Raw genomic sequence first — 17,427 nt, 5'->3', positions numbered from 1 at the left:
ACAGGGTTTCACTACCTAGCCCTGCCTGTTCTAGAACACAATATGTAGACCAGGTTAGCCTCGAACACACAAAGACCTGCCTGCCTCTGTGCTATGATAATAGGTCTGTGCACCACTCCTGTGACTGTGAAATTTTTTTTTTTTTTTAACCTTTTATGGTTCAACAGTGTTTTTGGTCTTTCTTAATTTCATGAAAGTGAGTTTTTGTTTGTTTGTTTGTTTGTTTTTGTTTTCTTTGTTTGTTTTTGGTGGTGCTGGAATCAAACACCAGAACATGAGCATGCTAAGTAAGCACTCTACCACCCAGCCACACCTCTAGTCCTCCTCTTTGGTTTTGTTTTTTTGAGACAGGGTTTCTCTGTGTAAGCCTTGGCTGTCCTGGAACTCACTCTGTAGACCAGGCTGGCTTTAAACTCAGAGATCGCCGGCCTCTGCTTTCTGAGTGCTGGGATTAAAGGTGTGTGCCACCACAATCAGAATGCTCTTTTTTTTTTTAATTAAAAAAAAAAAATATATATATATATATATTACACAGTAATGCAGCTGAAACCAGAGAGAAAATAAATGCATTTTGGAAACTTACGAATTTTGAAACTATAATTTTCAATTAAAGTGTTGGAGAGTATTTGTTCTGACAGTATTGGTTCTTTTCCGCCTCTCTGTTAACAGTTGGGTCAACTTGGAAGCTACAGGGCTGTTAGCAAGGAGTAAGTGCTTTGTTTCATGCAGAACATTTTTGAAAGATAAGTCTTTGTTGCTCAATATCATTACTCAACACTTGAAAGCCTTTGCAATAAATTATTAAGCTCTTAGGAAATGTTTATATTAAGAAATCCTTGGCTATATGGAAAAGTTAAGCAAACATGCCCCCGGTCTAATGTTAGTTTTTAACTTTTGTGAATGTTGATTTTTCTTCCCACAGGGCAAGGCGGAGCACTGGTTGACAGAGGAGATAACACGTATGGAGGAAAGTGGGTCGTAAACCCTAGTGGGGGACTCATTTCCAAGGGGCACCCGCTGGGAGCGACAGGTAACAACACATACAGATCTCAGAAATTTCTGTTGTTTTTGTCAAAATTATACTTTAGACCCTGATTTGGTTTTTAATTCTTTTTACACTTATTTATTTATATATTGTGTATTTAAGAGTGCACACTCATGGTCTGTAGTACACACATGTGGAGACCATAGGACAGTCTGAGAAAATCGGCTCTCTCTTTCCAATTCTCTGTGGGTCCTGGGAGTTAAACTGAGGTCGTCAAGCTTGGTGGTATGTGTTTATCTGATGAGCCATCTTGCTCTTCTTTTTATTTTTCAAGACAGTCTCTCTATAACTCTATAACTCTATAACTCAGCTTGACCTCACTCACTGTATAGTTCAGGATGACCTTAAACTTTCAGCAGTCCCCCCCTGCCTGCCCCTCCCCTCCCAAATGCTGGGATTATAGGTATGGGCCACTGTGAGTGGCTGACGTCTATGATTCAGTTTGTCTGTGTGACTAGAGCTTTGTTTTCTCTCTTTCTTTTTTTAAGATTTATTTTATATTTCTTTTTTTTTTTTAATGTACATTGGGATTTTGCCTACATGAGGACACCAGATCCCCTGGAACAGGAGTCACAGACAGTTGTGAACTACCGCATGGGTGCTGGAAATTGAACCTAGGTTCTTTGGAAGAGCAGCCAATGAACTTAACCGCTGAGTCATCCCTCCATCCCATCCATCCCTGTGACTGGAGCTTTCCATGCTTCTAACTGCAGTCACTTGATTTCCCTTTACCTGCAGTGCACTTAATTAGCAAGATGTTTCCTAACAGAGCTGCTAGACTAACCAGATAAGGTTATTTCAGATGAGCACATTACATGTTGGTTAGCAATGCATGGAGCTCATCTTCTCTTGAGAAAACCAGACTAGAAATTATGAAATAAGAATTTCACTATGGGTCTGGAGAGATGGCTCAGAGGTTAAGAGCAGTGGCTGTTCTTCCAGAGGTCCTGAGTTCAATTCCCACCAACCACATGGTGGCTCACAACCGTCTATAATGAGATCTGGTGCCCTCTTCTGGCATGCAGGCAGAACACTGTATACATAATAAATAAACCTTTTCCCCCTATGTGTTTACTATTATTATTATTTTCTTCTATTACCTGCTTGATACAGTACAAATTCTTACCCTAATAGTGAAATGTTTCACTGAAGCTTGTCCAGTGATTGAGTAAAACCAAAACTTATTATAAGCCACATGCAGAACACTGCATGCATAATATGTATGCATGTATATTATGTATGCAGAACACTGTATACATAATAAATATATTTTAAAAAAATTTCACTATGGGTCTGCTGTCTACTGGCCACGTGATTCTTCTAACCAGTTAGAAATTAATCACCTTGACTCATAGGTCTTTAGCTGAAAAATGACAACTTCAGTATTGCAGTTTCTAAAATAACTTAGTGGTAAATTTCTGTGGTTTGTTTCTGTAAAGGTAGATGAGTTGTGTTTTCTCTTTATTAGCTTGTATGTGTTGATTAATGGAATATTTTAACTTCTTGCAGTTCCCACAATAGAGAAGTTAAAGCAATGTATTTATTAAAGCAGTTAACCTTGTTTTATTTCTGTTTAAAACTCAAATTTCAGCTGAGCATGGTGGTGCACACCTTTGAAGTTGGGTCTTTTTGTCAGGACCACAGGCTCCCCAGTAATGACATGGAGCTTATTATTAATTATGAATGCTGGGCCAATAGCTTAGGCTTATTACTAACTAGCTCTTACAACTTAAGTTAACCAATTTTTATCAATCTCCTTTTTGCCTTATGGCTTTATTACCTTTCCTCTGTTCTGCCCCTGCCGCTTTTCTCCATCTGGCTGTTGACTCCCCACTTCTTCTTCCCGGTGTCCCGTGTGCCTGAAAATCCTGCCTAGCTATGGGCCGGTCAGCTTTTTATTAAACCAATCAGAATGACACATCTTCACAGTGTTCAAAAAGATTATTCCACCGCACACCTTTAATCGCAGCACTCATGAGTCAGAGGAAAGAGGATCTCTGAGTTTGAGGCCATCCTGATCTACAGAGTGAGTTCTAGGACAGCCAGGGCTACTTAGAGTACTCTGTGTCAAAAAACTAACAAACATCAAGAAACTTCACAGATTTTGTAAGCTTACAACATTGTAGAAAATAGAAAAGCTAGATGGATTGGGGAGGAGAGAAGAAGGAAATTTCAGGGGCTGTCGTGTTAGCTCAGTGGTAGAACACTTGTCTAGGATACAGAAGGCGCTGAGTTCTTCGAGAAAAAAAGTAAATGAGGGAGGGCCAGGTGGGCAGACTTGCACATTCACAGGTAACTCTAGTGTGATGTGCTACCTTGCTATTGGTGTTCTTTTTATCTCTTCTTCGGTTTTTTGTGATCATTTAAAAGATTGGCAGAGTTTTATTATTTCCTCTCTTCTATGGAATTTTTCCTTTATGAACGTCTGTCATGGGTGCTCCAGGATATGCAGTATGCATCTTCCTCTTGCCAGAGTCTGCCTTCCAGTAGTGCCATACCCCTCACATAAGACTTTTGTAAGGTTTATTTTTATTTTTAATTATGTGTGTGTGCTCATGCATGCACACATGGAAAAGGTCATCCTTGGCCATATAGAAAAGCTAGGCTGGGTTACGTGAGACTCTGCTATCAAACAAAACCATATCCCAGGTTTTTATTTATGTAAGTGCATATATTGTATAGTGCTGTTTTATCCTATCTTTAGATCCTTTTAACCTTTTTTTGAGACAAAATCTGCTGTTTAGTTGAGGCTGGCATTGAACTCACAATATAGCCGAGGCTGACCTGAACTCCTGTCTTAGCCTGGAAGGTGCTAGGGTTATAAGCATGCGCCACCTCTCCTCACCCAGCCTCTTTATTCTTTTTAACACCCACATAGTATTCTTACTGTAAAAAATAAAAAAATAAAAAATAAATAAAAAATCCCTTATTGACAGACATCTGGGTTGTGTTAGTTTATTCTCACAAACAGGTTGCACTAAGCATGCTTGTACACACCCGTAGGATTCATTCCAGATGTGTCAAAGATACACACTTACAAATTTGTCCAGCTTACCAAACTTTCTTCCAAAGAAAATTATACCAGCATCCATGCCCAACCATAGAGTGGGGAAAATATGTCTTTTTCTTCCATCTTGTTAACATTGGATTTTCCTACCAAATTTGACAATTTTGCCAAATTTGCCATGCCATTCAGTTGTCCTAGTCTGCTTCCTATTGCTGAGATAAACACCATGACCAAAAGCAGCCTAGGGGGGAAAGGGTTTATTTGATCTTATGCTTCCATGCCACAGTCCAACCCGGAGGCCAGAACTTAGCATGGATCGTGGAGGAGCACTGCTTGCTGGCTTGCTCTCCATGGCTCACTCAGCTTCTTTATTTAAACCAGGACCACTGGCCAGGAATGGCTCTGTCCACAGTGAGCCAGCTGCCCGCCCCCTTGCCTCAGGCTAAATCTAATTTTCTCAATAGTGGTTCCCTCTTCCCAGATGGTTCTAGCATGTGTCAAGTTGACAATAAAATAATAATGATAATTTTTAAAAATAAATAAATTAACCAGCACAGTTGTCTTCCAGGGGTACTAAAAAGCCAACCCAAAACAGGCAGGAACATAGATAGAATGCACTTAGTTTTAAAATATTTTGAAGGTAGACACAAACATACTGTAGTATCATTTCTTAGCTCTGTTGTTCATTCATGTGTGTGGATGTGTGGTGTGTACATGTACAGGTGTATGTGTACATCTATGTGTGTGGGTGCACATGAGCGCATGTGCTTGTGGGAGACACTGGCTGGGGGTTTACCAAGTGGGACAGGCTGGCTGGCCCGGGAACCCCGGGGTCCTTCTTCCTTCGCCTCCCTAGCCCTGGGATTGCGGGCGTGCACTACCACATCCGGGTTTTGTCTGTTTTTCATGTGGGTTCTGGCGACCAAACTCTGGTCCTCCAGCTTGTGTGGCAAGTGCTTTTACTGACGGAGGTCTTCAGATTGACTTTGAAGTGTTTCAAGGTGAGGGTAGGAATGTGAGCGGAGCAAGAGAACTCTGAGAGTCGAGAGCTCTACTTCTCTCTGGGTAGGAGGATAAGTATTTAGAATGCAGTTAGGCATTATATTGGTTCAGGAAGTGGGGGCAATAGTCTTTCTTAAGATACATGACCTCACCAGCCACTGGTGAGATTTCCTTCCTCTCAGAGTGGGCCTTAAGTCTAATTAGACAGCAGTTGATGGCCATCAAGATATGAGTCACTACTGCACCTTCAGGGATGTCTTGCGGTGCTGGTCATTTTGTGGTTCATAGGCACCACAGGCGTGTAGGACTGTTGACTTCTCATCCCCCTTTTATTTCCAGCTTGCACAGCACCTTCTGGTAGGATGAAAGGTAGTTCTCGGGAAGGAGGCTTTGGGTTCAATCCAGCTCAGCTCCTCTGAGTCCTGTGTCCTGTGTGCTGTCTCTAGCAATAGGCACTCACCTCTGACTTCTGGGATGACACTAAGGGCAACAAGGCCTTCGTTGTTTTGGGAGTCTCCTGAACTCCCCTGACCAGCAATTCAAAGGGAGGTTTCTCATGCCTGGCACTGGGTTTGTTTTGTTAGATAGTCTATGGCTCTTGGGAGAGGCTTTATCATCCCAAGTGGTATAACTTCATTTAAACAATAAGTGTGTGTGTGTGTGTGTGTGTGTGTGTGTGTGTGTGTGTGTGTGTGTGGTGTGTATACACAGACACTTAACATGTACTATAGGTATTTTTAGGTAAATATAAAGTTATATGATTCCCTATGACTATTTTAGACATTCTTAGTGTTACAGATCCCTCCCTCTCCATCTGTATTTTCTCCTTCTCCTCTCTCCAATTTGAACCCCTTCTCCTACCCAGTTTTTCCATTTCCCACTTGATGTCACCTACATCTTCCTAGTTCCTCTCCAGAGCTCAGTTCAGTCTTCTTCTTTGCTTTTCACAATGCTCCCATCTCAAAAGAACTAAGTGAGTTAACATTAGAGACTCACTGTGTCGCTCTGGTTGTCATAGAACTCGATATGTAGAACACGCTGGCCTTGAACTCACAGAGATCCACCTGCCTCTGCCTCCGGAGTGCTGGCATGAAAGGTGTGCGCCACCATGATCGATCCATCAGCTAGATGCCGTGTTTTCGATTTTCACATGCCAGAAAAGAATGAGTTGAAGAAAGAGTGCGAGTATGTCACGATTTCTTTTTTAAATGCTAGATCTCTTAGCGTGGGAACTAGCCGCCGAACCTTGGGCTTTAAATGCCCAAGGCTGGCTTTGGCGGGAAGTCCCGACTAGCGGCTCGCGTGGGGCGGGTGGGCGGAGACTTGGCTCTAACGCGGCCCGGGACGCTCTGTGCTCGACTCGCCAGGTCTGGCTCAGTGCGCGGAGCTCTGCTGGCAACTGAGAGGCGAAGCCGGAAAGAGGCAGGTTCCCGGGGCAAAGGTGGCTCTGCAGCACAATTTAGGCATCGGAGGAGCTGTGGTTGTTACACTCTACAGGATGGGCTTTCCTGAAGCTGCCGGGTAAGTGGCATTTCGTGTTGTGTCACTTCTGTCCTTCGGAGTGTCCACAGTAAGTGACGCTTGCGTATTTAAACGAATCCACAATCTGATTAAGCATGTAAGGGAAAGCATGACCTTACTTCTCTAATAGGACTTTAAAAGCTAAGACTTAGTTTTTAAGCGCAGTCAGCCTCAGGGAAATTATGTTCGGAAGGAGGCAGCGAAGCAGGAATGCTGACCCACACGCCTGCGGAATCCAGACAAGTCTCCCTTTGGTTTTCTTTCCCACGGCTGGCGATCTCCTTTGGCCTCTCGGGTTGCTGGAGTGGTTCGGAGAAAGCGACCGAATACATGTGCCCGTGGACCCTGGCAGGCACGTTTCTGAACCAGGCCCTCATTGCTGCTCGAACTCCTCGCGCGTCTTACTTTCTTCCTCTCGTGCAGGGCCTGCCCCTTCAGGTGCCTGTCCCAGCCCTCTCGGACCCCTTAACTTCCTTGCAGCCTCTCAGGGTTGCGCCTCCTTTCCCAAGGCCCAGCTTTCCTCTCTGTGCTTGGTTTCCACCCACCTTCTGTAACTAGTTCCAGAGTATGTCCACCCTCTTTTGAGTCTTCCTGTCCTTCCCTGCACTGGCTGCCTGCCTCTGTTACCAAACACCAGCGAATCTTGCCTAGTCCGCAGTCTATTTTTCTTTTCTTCTTGCTTTAATTATTCCTTTTCATGATGAGCCTTTTGTTTTGTTTTGTTTCATTGAAACAGGGTTTCTCTGTGTAGCTCTGACTGTCCAGAAACTCATGCTGTAGACCAGGCTGGCCTTGAACTCACACATCTGCCCGCCTCCTGCAGTGGGGGCTTTTTTCTTTGCTTTTGTGTGTGCTGGTATACCTCAGGGTCTGCGTTGAGGTCAGGCTGTGTTTTGAGCCGAATGAATTGATTATCCTTGACTGTATTTTCCATCCTTAAAAGTCTTTAACCACACTGTAGCTTCCTAACACTAATGGGTTCTGTTTCTCTTGAAATTCTTGGTAATTGCTTAATCATTTATTCATACACTTTGTTCTACAAAGGATAGGGCACTCTTACAGACTCCATTGCAGTCTTTACTTTTACAGACTTTGGGTGTTTTTCCTCTCCATGATCTCACTCTTCTTTCTCTGCTCAGAATTTTATTTTTGTTTCCAATGTTAAGACCCATCTCAAAGACTATCTCCTTTCAGATGACCACAGCTTTTTGTGGTCCTTAGGTCCTACTCCAGTGCTGGTCTCTTGAGGCTTAATTAAAGTTGTGGCTTTTCCTGCCCCTAGGGTCTTCCTCATAGTGAGTAAATGCTTTTGAATCAAACAAAGGAGGTTGAATCTTGTTCTTCCTAAATCTGAGTTATCCCTTCTGTGCTGACCACCTTGGAATACCACCCAGTTTACTCTTGTAGTTGAAACCCCTTAGTAAAAGTCAAGCTATGAAAAGCCAACACAGATGGTATGATTGGAATAGATACTTCATTTTCTTGAGAATAAAATTAGGAAGTTTGTCCACAGATTTTTTTTTTTTTTTGGAGACAGCCCCACATGGTAGTCCAGGCTAACTTTGTTTTAGAGGCAGTGATCTTCCTGCTTCAACTTAATATATTCCTGCAAGTTCTCACATGCCGATGGTGTGTAGTTTGTAAACCACAAGTTAAGATACAGAATGAGCCAGATGGCGGTGGTGCACACCTTTAATTCCAGCACTCGGGAGGCAGAGGCACTGTGAGTTCGAGACCAGTCTGGTCTACAGAGTGAGTTCCAGGACAGCCAGGACTACACAGAGAAACCCTGTCTCAAAAAACAAACAAACAAACAAACCCGGCTCCTGAAAAAAAAAAAAAAGATTCAGAATGATTCTGTGGCTTGCTTCCCTAGTCCTCTAGTCCTCCTTCTCCTCCTTTTCTTCTGAGACAGCGGCTCCATATGTGGCTTTGGCTCTCCTGGAACTCACTGTGAAGACCAGACTGGCCTCGAACTCACAGAGATCCGCCTGTCTACCTCCCAAGTGCTGGGAGTAAGGCATGCGCCACCATGCCCAACTCTTTAGTTCTCTATGTACCTTTCATCAGTCCTTGTTCCAACCTTCTCCTCGCAGCCCCGCTCTGTTTTCTGCCTCTGCTGTTTGCTCTTTATACGAATGTCAGTAAGTTCATAAAAAAGCCAAACAACTGGGCACTCCTTTAATTTTAGTACCCATTAATGTTTTTTCTAACTTTCCCTTCTGTATTTACTAACTGATATTCTGCTTTAAGAAAAAGACTTTCCCTCCTCTCCTGTTTTTAAATGAGTTCCTATACACTGTATGAAATCACGAGTCCTTGTATTATCCATGGGGTCACACTACTTTACTATCACTTATTTTGGTGCTCAGAATGCCCCTGGTTTGGCCAGTGGGAAACCCACTCAAGGTGACACTTGTGTCCCATGATTCTTTGTAGTACTTTCTTTCCCTATTTTCTGGCTCAAGAAGATAGTCCAACCTCTTCTTGTACTTTCTTTTTAAATTTTTTAATATTTATGTGTGTGTGTGTGTGTGTGTGTGTGTGTGTGTGTGTTTGGACATGCATATGCAGGTGAGTGACGGTACCAGATTCCCTGGAGCTTGAATTGTAGGTGGTTGTAAGCTGCATGATGTAGGTTCAGGGAACCAAGTTCAGGTCCATCTCTCCAGCCCCTCTTGCATTTTCCATGTCCCATCCCTAACATCAGTCATTTCTCCAAGGAATCGTGGTTTCCTTTAGTGGAGAATGATGCTGAGACACCTTATACATCTGCTAGCTAGGTGCTCATTCTTGCCACTCCGAGGCCTTCTCAGGTGACACAGTGGACACATACTTGCATTAGTTTAGCTTTTCACATAGTTTTTTTTTTTTTTTTAACATAGCTTTTTACATTAGTTTTTACATAGAAATTTAGGGACAATATGATGTGATTTATGTGTCTCTGTACTCACATAGCCACCAGTTTTTAGCAGTTGGAATAGGAATTTAGAAAACTAGTTAAATACCATCTGTAGACAGTGTCATTTTAGTTGTGTGAGGGCTTTGTTGTTGTTGTCTGTCTGTCTGTCTGTCTGTCGTTCTCCAGACCAAGGGAGAGGGGACCAGAAAGAGCACCCTGCTCACCTTTTCATCACCTGTTTTGAGCCTGTGAACCTTTTTGTCACTTAGAAAATATTGAAGGTATCTACTTCAGAGTTCAGGAGACTTCCAAAGTGTGCCTGCCACAGGCTGCAGGCGTTGGGTGAACCATGAGTTTATTCCCCAGCACCTGCCTCCCTTCTTCCCTGGGCCTCAGGTTCCTTCCCCTGGCTGAGTGGTTGAAATCATTTATTGAGTTTGTGCTATCCCTCAGGAGTTTGGAAAAAACAAACTTGACTTTTTAGTAGAAAATGGGAACGATCCCCTTGTCACAGCCCACAGCTCGGTCGAGGAGGATCTGCTTGCGCTTGCCACCATATCCTGAAGAGGTTTCTTTTAACTCCCAGCTCTTGAGGCTGCACATCTGTCCTGGCGTGTGGGCTCCTCCGCCAGCTCGGAGGTCAGAGGGCCTTGCTGATTGTTTGTGACCTTTACTCCTCAGTGAGGTCGTGCATTGCAGGGCCCTCTCCAACCAGAACAAGCAAGCCACGACCCGTTACCTATGGTTTGAGACTGAATGACTGAATTGGAGGACTTTTGTATGCATCTCAAATACTAAGAATAACTGTGCCCCTTTTAGAAATGATTTGAAACTATTAAGACACACTTTCCATGCTGCGCAGTTCAGTGATTTACAGGATTATCCTTACCATGATCAGTTTTTAGAACATTCTCATTATCCCCGACTCCCCAAACACAAATCCCAAATGCTTTCACTTCCAGTCTGTCTCATTGGTAGTCTGCCAGCTGGTCACCCACTCCGTCTCTTTGCCTACTCTGCATTTTTCATATAAAGGAAGTCATCTGGTATTATTCTCTCATGACTGGCTTCTTTGATTTAACATAGCATTTCCAAGGAGCTTCATCCTTTTGAGGGCTGACTAATACCCCATTTGTGTGGGGGCCTCTCCTTACTCTTGTCATGCTTGTCTTTACTTAGCAGTCCTTTGCATGGGAAGTGACACCTCACAGTTTTGGCTTGTGTCTCCTCCATAGTCAGTCATTTTCTGAACATCATTTTCTGGGCTGCTTACTCCCCATTTCTGTATCCTAGTTGGAGCCTTAGGCAAAAGTGGGTTATTGTCGAATTGTAAGGGTTCTTTAAAAAGGCCTGGCATGTGCCATGAACACACTAGGTGCTTTGTGTTAACATTTTATTTTTATTTCCTGCTGTGCTGGGTATTAAACCCAGGGCCTGTTTTGTGGGTGCTGGTAAAGGGCTTCCTCACCAAGCAGTGCGTCTGCACCCCACTCCTTTGTGTAAAAACCCCACGTGGTAGGTAGTACCGAACTCACTGCAGATAAATTGGAGGTCAGAGTTAAAACAGTTGAGCTAAGGGAAGTTTCAGATTAAGAAGTAAGGTCTTTGCCACCATCCCAGTATAAAGTTCCTGTTTCATTTACCTCTCTTTACTCCCAGTCTGTGACGTTGTGGATACAGAGCCTGTGAAGGCCTTACAGTGAAACTTGCCATATATCTGGTGGGAACCCAAACACAAACTAGAATATTCTTTAAATTAATCTTTAAGCCCCTTCCAACTTTATGCACTGCTAGACTTATTCCAGTAAACTTGTATTTACCAGAGTCAAATAAAAACCAATCACAACTTAGTTTCTACTAAAATTTTGTATCAAAAGAAGTTATGAGATTCTAGGCACAATGGCATGCATACACCTGTATTCCCAGGACTTGGGAGGCTGAGGGCAAGATCACTTGAGCTAGCCTGGGCAACATGGCAAGACAAAAAAAGTAAACAATAAAACAAAAGGAAATCAGGAGAAACATCTTCTGTATGAGAGATATCTGAGTTTAAGGTATTGTTCAGTTTCTTTTAAACAGGGTGTGTATCAAGAAAGGATGTTCAGAAAATATTGGCAGTATTTTTCGTGTTAACTTTTTTTAATCTAGATAATCTAAGTTGGTTAATTAGTGATGAGCTTTTTCAAACAAGGGAGACCTTGACCTTTGGAAATATGTCTGGACGTGCCACGTAGTCAAGATACTTTGTACATTTTTTGGGCTGCCAGGATTGGACCTGCCACATAGTCAAGATACTTTGTACATTTTGGGCTGCCAGGATCAGTTGTTTTACCAGATAGAGTCAACAAGTGTCTATCTTAGAAAAGGACACATTGGTGATTAAAGGTTAAAAGCCAGGCTGATTGATTTAAAGCAGGGTTTCACTATGTAGCCCCTGGCTGGCATGGAGCTTGCTGTGGCCCAGGGTGGCCTTAAACTCAGAGATTTAGCTGCCTATGTCTCTGAAGTGTTGGGATTAAAGGCATGTACTACCACACGAGACAATATTTTTCTCAAGACTCATTCATTTATTTTATGTATATGTCTGTTTTGTCTGAATGTACGTTTGTGAACCACACTTATGCATTGCCTGCAGAGTGCATTGGAGTTACAGATGGTTGTGAGTCACCATGTGGGTTCTGGAACTAGAACCTGGGTCCTCCGCAAGAGCAGCCAGTGCTCTTAACTGCTGAGTCTTCTCTCCAGCTCCAGAGCTTCAGTTTTATAAGATGTAAGGGTTACAGAGCTACATGGTGCTGATAACTACTCAGCATTCCGAGAATATTTAACATCTGACTGAACTGAACTGCGTAGTTACGTGTGGTTCAGGTGATGAAGCATGTGTGATGTGGGGTTTTGTTGTTTCATGTTTGAGACATGGTCTCATGAAGCCCAGTATGGCTATGAATTTGCTGTGTACCTGAAGATGATCTTCAGCTTTCCATCCTCCTGCCTCTACCTCCCAAGTGCTGAGGTTACAAGTGTGCACTGCTGTATCTGGCTGTGTCCTGTAGATCTTCACACACTTAAAATATTGGAGAAGATCTTACAGATTTATAGGACTGTTTTACGCTTATACCCAAAAGGAAATGCTGCATTTCTGTAAGAGATTACCCAAAGATTCCTTTTTTTTTTTTTTTTTTTTTTTTTTTTTTTTTTTTTGAGACAGGGTTTCTCTGTGTAGTTTTGGTGCCTGTCCTGGATCTCACTCTGTAGACCAGGCTGGCCTCGAACTCACAGAGATCCGCCTGGCTCTGCCTCCCCAGTGCTGGGTTTAAAGGCCTGCGCCACCATCGCCCGGCCAAAGACTCCATTTTTATCCCACTCCAAACAAGCTTTATTTACCCTTCCCAGCTGTCACTGCTCCAGGGGTGGATTCAATTTACTGTTCCATATGTGGGTGTCTCAGAAAGCAGGTTAGTGTTGTCACATGCCCGTAGGTCCTTGACCCTTTTCTTGGCCGTGTTTGACATAATGGACTCTTACCTCCTGTACTTTCTTGGCTCCAGGCTTCTGTGACACTTTGCCTGATTTCTGAATGAATTCTCATTGGTTCCCAAGGGCCATTGCCCTGCCTTGTGTTCTCTGTGGTTCATTCCAGGATTCCAACACTTTTGATTCTGCTGATGGTTATTATCTCACTTGATCTCCAGCCTGGGTCTGTGTGTTCTGGACTCTCCTGTCCTCCTGCCTCTGCCCTCACAGACTCCAGCTGATTTCAGGTAGATCCAGTCCTCTGTGCTCCCAGCCCACTCTTCTTCACCTGAGTGCACTGTCATTCCCAGTCACCCCCAAACTCCCAAGGCAGTCTCTGCCCTCTTCCCGTGTCCCTCACTCACCCCAGCAACAAAGTCTGTCGGTTCTGTTCTTTGTTTTGAATCTGTTTCCTTCTCTTCACTTCCATTAGCAGACTGAGCCCACAGTCCAGGCCACCGTCACTTATACCCAGACCACTGCAGCAGCCTCCATTCTCTCCACCTGTTTTCATGTCCCCTCTGAATTGTTCTGCACACTGTTGGGAGGATTGTCAAGACACACCCCTCTGCTTCACCGCCGCTCTCTGTGGTTCCCAGATTCCTAGCTTTGTGTCTTCTGTCCAGTTCCCCTCCTTCATGCCATGTCACTTTCTCCCCATGTGCTGTGCTGGTCACTCTGATCATACCAGCTTGTTGCCCTTGAGATCTCGGCAGCTTAGCCTTTAGGGAGGCAGATCCCCTCCTTGCTCTAATAAGGTAGTAGCTGGACCTTACCGCTCAGAACATTCCTTGAACACTATGGCCTTGCATGTTGCAGGCAATCACTGAATGTTGCTAATGGGTTTTAATGGCTGGTGTTTGGTTCCCTTCCTCCCTTCCTTCCTCCATTCATTCATTTCTTCTTTCCTTCCTTTGCTTGCTTTCTTTTTCTTTCAAACAGGTCCTACTATGTATTCCTGGAATTCCCTATGTAGACTAGGCTGGCCAGAGATTCTGCCTGCTCCTGTCTCTTGGATACTGGGATCAGAAGCATGCACCACTAGGCCCAGCTAGTTCTTTTTTTCTGAGACAAGGTCTTAATAGGTAGCCCAGGTTAGCTTGAAACTCACTTTGTAGCCAAGGTTGGCCTTGAACTCAACCCTCCAGACTATCTCCAAAGTACTGGGATTCCAGGCATATGCCACCATACCAGCTTAGATAGTTATGAAATGACTGAAAGAGGGAAGGGAGCGTAGCTCACTGTTAAGTCCTGCTTAGCATGTACGTGGTCCTGGGTTCAGTTCCCACAGAGAGATGATAGATAGATAGATAGATAGATAGATAGATAGATAGATAGATAGATGTAGATAGGTAGGAAGATAGACAGACAGATGATAAGAAACAGAAAGAAGAAGAAAGAGAGACGTGTATTTGCGGTGGGGAGAGGAGCAGGGCGGGAGGAGGGAGGTGGGAGTAGATGTGCCGTGCGTGCGCGCGCGCACTGCGCGCGCCCCCCCCCCCCCAGACATCTGGGCTCCCCTGCCTTCACCAGTCTGCGCTGGTCAGTCGGCAATTATCTGACAGCTGGCAGAAGAAAGCTGACTGCTCCCTCAGACCTAACTCTTGGGGTCCTGGAGCCTACCACGTTCATGGCTAATACTGTTTTCCACGACTTCTGCACTCACTGACACTGTCTCCCCTCCCTCCCATTGTGCAGTGGATAACGTCAGTCATTTGCCCAGAATCCACTGCTTGTGAATGGAAGAGGCCCTTAGCAGCGTTAAGAACTGTGGTGCTGGACTGGAGAGATGGCTCAACTGTTGAGAGCACTGACTGCTCTTCCAGAGGTCCTGAGTTCAATTCCCAGCAACCACATGGTGGCTCACAACCACCTGTAATGAGATCTGGTGCCCTCTTCTGGCCTGCAGGGACACATGCAGACAGAACCCTGTATACACAATAAATAAGTAAATCTTAAAAAAAGAGAGAGAGAGAGAGAGAGAGATACGTTGCTGTTGCCACACGAGGCCATTTTCAGTGGCTGTCTCCTGGGTATCAGCAATGTGTCTGCAAACACATCATCTCCTGTCACAGGTAAAGGTGGCTCTCCAGTCCAGCCTTGCCTGGGCCCCTCTGCCTCATCCACTTCCCTGTAATTGGCTCTGATTCCCATCCTATCTCCATTGATGTCCCTGTCTCCTGGCTTGTCCCTTTAAGGTCCATTTTCTAGCTAGATTTCCTTTTCAGACATAAATTAGGTCATGCTCCAGTGATTTGGGTATGCTTAAAACTGAAACTCGGTGGTGGGGGTTGGTTTGTTTGTCTGGTTTTTGTTTTTGTGATGAGGGTTCTTACGCATGCTAAGTGCATGCTCTACACTGAGCTACATGCTAACCCTTAGAACTGAAATGTTAGGGGCTGGGGGCACTTTAGTAGCAGAGTGCTTGGCTAGCATGCCCAAGAGTCTGGATGCCATCCCCAGGACTACAAGTAAATGGATAAACAGACAAAAAGGAAACCAAAGAAACAAAAACCACTACCTAAGGCCTAGGAGGCCTCGTTCTGGTCTCAGCCCTTTGGTTTCTCACAGCCTGCCTTTCTCCTCTGCTGTAGCCATGGCAGCCTGGGGACTCCTTTAGCTTCCCTGTGTTTCCTTTCCACCTTTATACCTAAGTTCCTTCAGGCTAGCATTGGCTTCCCCACCAAAACTCTTTGCAGGGCTGGTTCATTTAGCGGTTGAAAATGTAATGTAAATATTACCCCCTCCCTAGAGGGCTCTCTGTGACCAGTGTCTACAGTGTCATGCCTGACATAGATGTCCCCTCTCTCTAGACACTTAGCTGCTGTGTGTTTGCCAGGTGACCGTATACTTTCTGTTTTGTTAATGATCTCTCTGGCATGTAAGTTTCATGAGGGTTGTTTCACCCAGTAAGAACTAAATATATGTTGTGGGATGAGAATTGGGTAATTGTTTTATATACTTGCTGAAGATTTTCTTTAGGTCAGAGTTGCAACATCTCCATTCTTGGGCCTTTTGAAAGTTACAGAAATGTTGGAAACCCAGGTACCTCTGTGACTCCCAGAGCTGACCCTAATTCTTTCCGCAGCTCCTTCAGGGCACCCCAGATCGAGGCTGCGCCCACCAGCTCTGCGGGGGATGGATTCAAGGCAGATCTTGTCTTTAAGGAGATTGAGAAGAAGCTTGAAGAGGTGAGAGACCAGAGCCGGGGCTGGGAGGCGCTGCATACTCTCGCCTGATGCTGCTGGTAGCTCAAGGTGAAATTGCATGTCATGTGCTGAAATAGTCTGTGTTTCAGAACCCTGGGTGTCTCATAAAGCTTCTTTGTAATTTTAGTAAGACTGAGTTTTGGAAATGTATACATCTCCAGATTTGTTTTGTTTCTTTTCTTTTCTTTCTTTTTTTTTTTTTTTTTTTTTTTTTTTTTTTTTTTTTTTTTTTTTTTTTTTTTTTTAGGCAGAGTTGCTCTGTGTAGCTCTGACTGTCCTGGAACTCTCTGTAGACCAGGCTATCCTTGAACTCACAGAGATCCACCAGCCTCTAACTCCCAAGTGCGGGATTAAAGATGTGTGCTACCACTGCCCAGCGTACATCTCCAGATTTGAATATAAAGACTGTAGTAAATAATGTTTAAGATCATTTTCATCTTAGTATTCTTTGTCAGGAAGACATCCAGTTATGGGTATAGTTCAGATGTAAGAAGCCATATTTTGATATAACCATTTTTTGTTTTGTTTTGTTTTTGTCTTTTTGAGACAAATTGTTTGTTGGCCACAAACACACGATAGTCCTTCTGTCTCAGGTCTGAAGTAGTGGATTTGACAGTGTAATACCACACTCAGCTTTATAATTTCCTTATGAATTAAAGAGGTTTTATATAAAATCATCCCAAATGATATTTCAAATAATAAAGTCTACAGGACATCAGAATTCTTTTACTAATTATTATTTTTTTTTTATGATTTTAGTTCTTTATGTATCTCACTTGATCGCTCCTACCCAACATAGTAGAGGAAAAACAATCATGGCAATGTATTAAATTGGCATTTTAGTTTTCCCTCCAAACTGTATTTTTTTTTTTTTTTTTATAATAGTCATAGGACTTGGTAGATAAAGAAAACACACACAGTTGGGAAACAAAGTTGCTCTCCCTTGAGACTTCAGTGCACATGAGCATTGAATGTGGAAATTCCTGTTGGCAAAACTCTAGTGTGTTCAAGGTTATCTTTCTATTTGATCAGCACTTTTGAAAAGAAAATTGTCTAATAATGCTTATGCTGAAGATGCTTCAGGAATTCTTTTTTTAAGGTGATCCATGAATGTAGCTGGAGAGCTTCTTTCCAGGTCCTGCCAAGTCCCAGCAGTCCTGTAGCCCACTTATAAAATAAACACACAGATGCTTATATTACTTATAAACCGTATGGCCGTGGCAGGCTT

General features: G+C 43.7%; 1 protein-coding gene across 2 annotated transcripts in view; it reads left to right on the top strand.

Annotated features, from left to right (window-relative positions):
* Scp2 (sterol carrier protein 2) overlaps nucleotides 1-17,427 on the top strand; it is an 89,331-nt gene that overhangs the window by 45,560 nt on the left and 26,344 nt on the right. For both annotated transcript variants that reach the window (XM_028888562.2, XM_037202786.1), the window contains exons 11-13: nucleotides 923-1,030; nucleotides 6,422-6,575; nucleotides 16,079-16,181. In XM_028888562.2, the coding sequence (XP_028744395.1) occupies nucleotides 923-1,030; nucleotides 6,422-6,575; nucleotides 16,079-16,181 (365 nt within the window). The remainder of the gene's footprint in view (nucleotides 1-922; nucleotides 1,031-6,421; nucleotides 6,576-16,078; nucleotides 16,182-17,427) is intronic.

This window comes from Peromyscus leucopus, chromosome 2 (genome assembly GCF_004664715.2).
Source record: "Peromyscus leucopus breed LL Stock chromosome 2, UCI_PerLeu_2.1, whole genome shotgun sequence".
Taxonomy (NCBI): domain Eukaryota; kingdom Metazoa; phylum Chordata; class Mammalia; order Rodentia; family Cricetidae; genus Peromyscus; species Peromyscus leucopus.
This window is presented reverse-complemented; position numbering and strand designations above follow the sequence as displayed.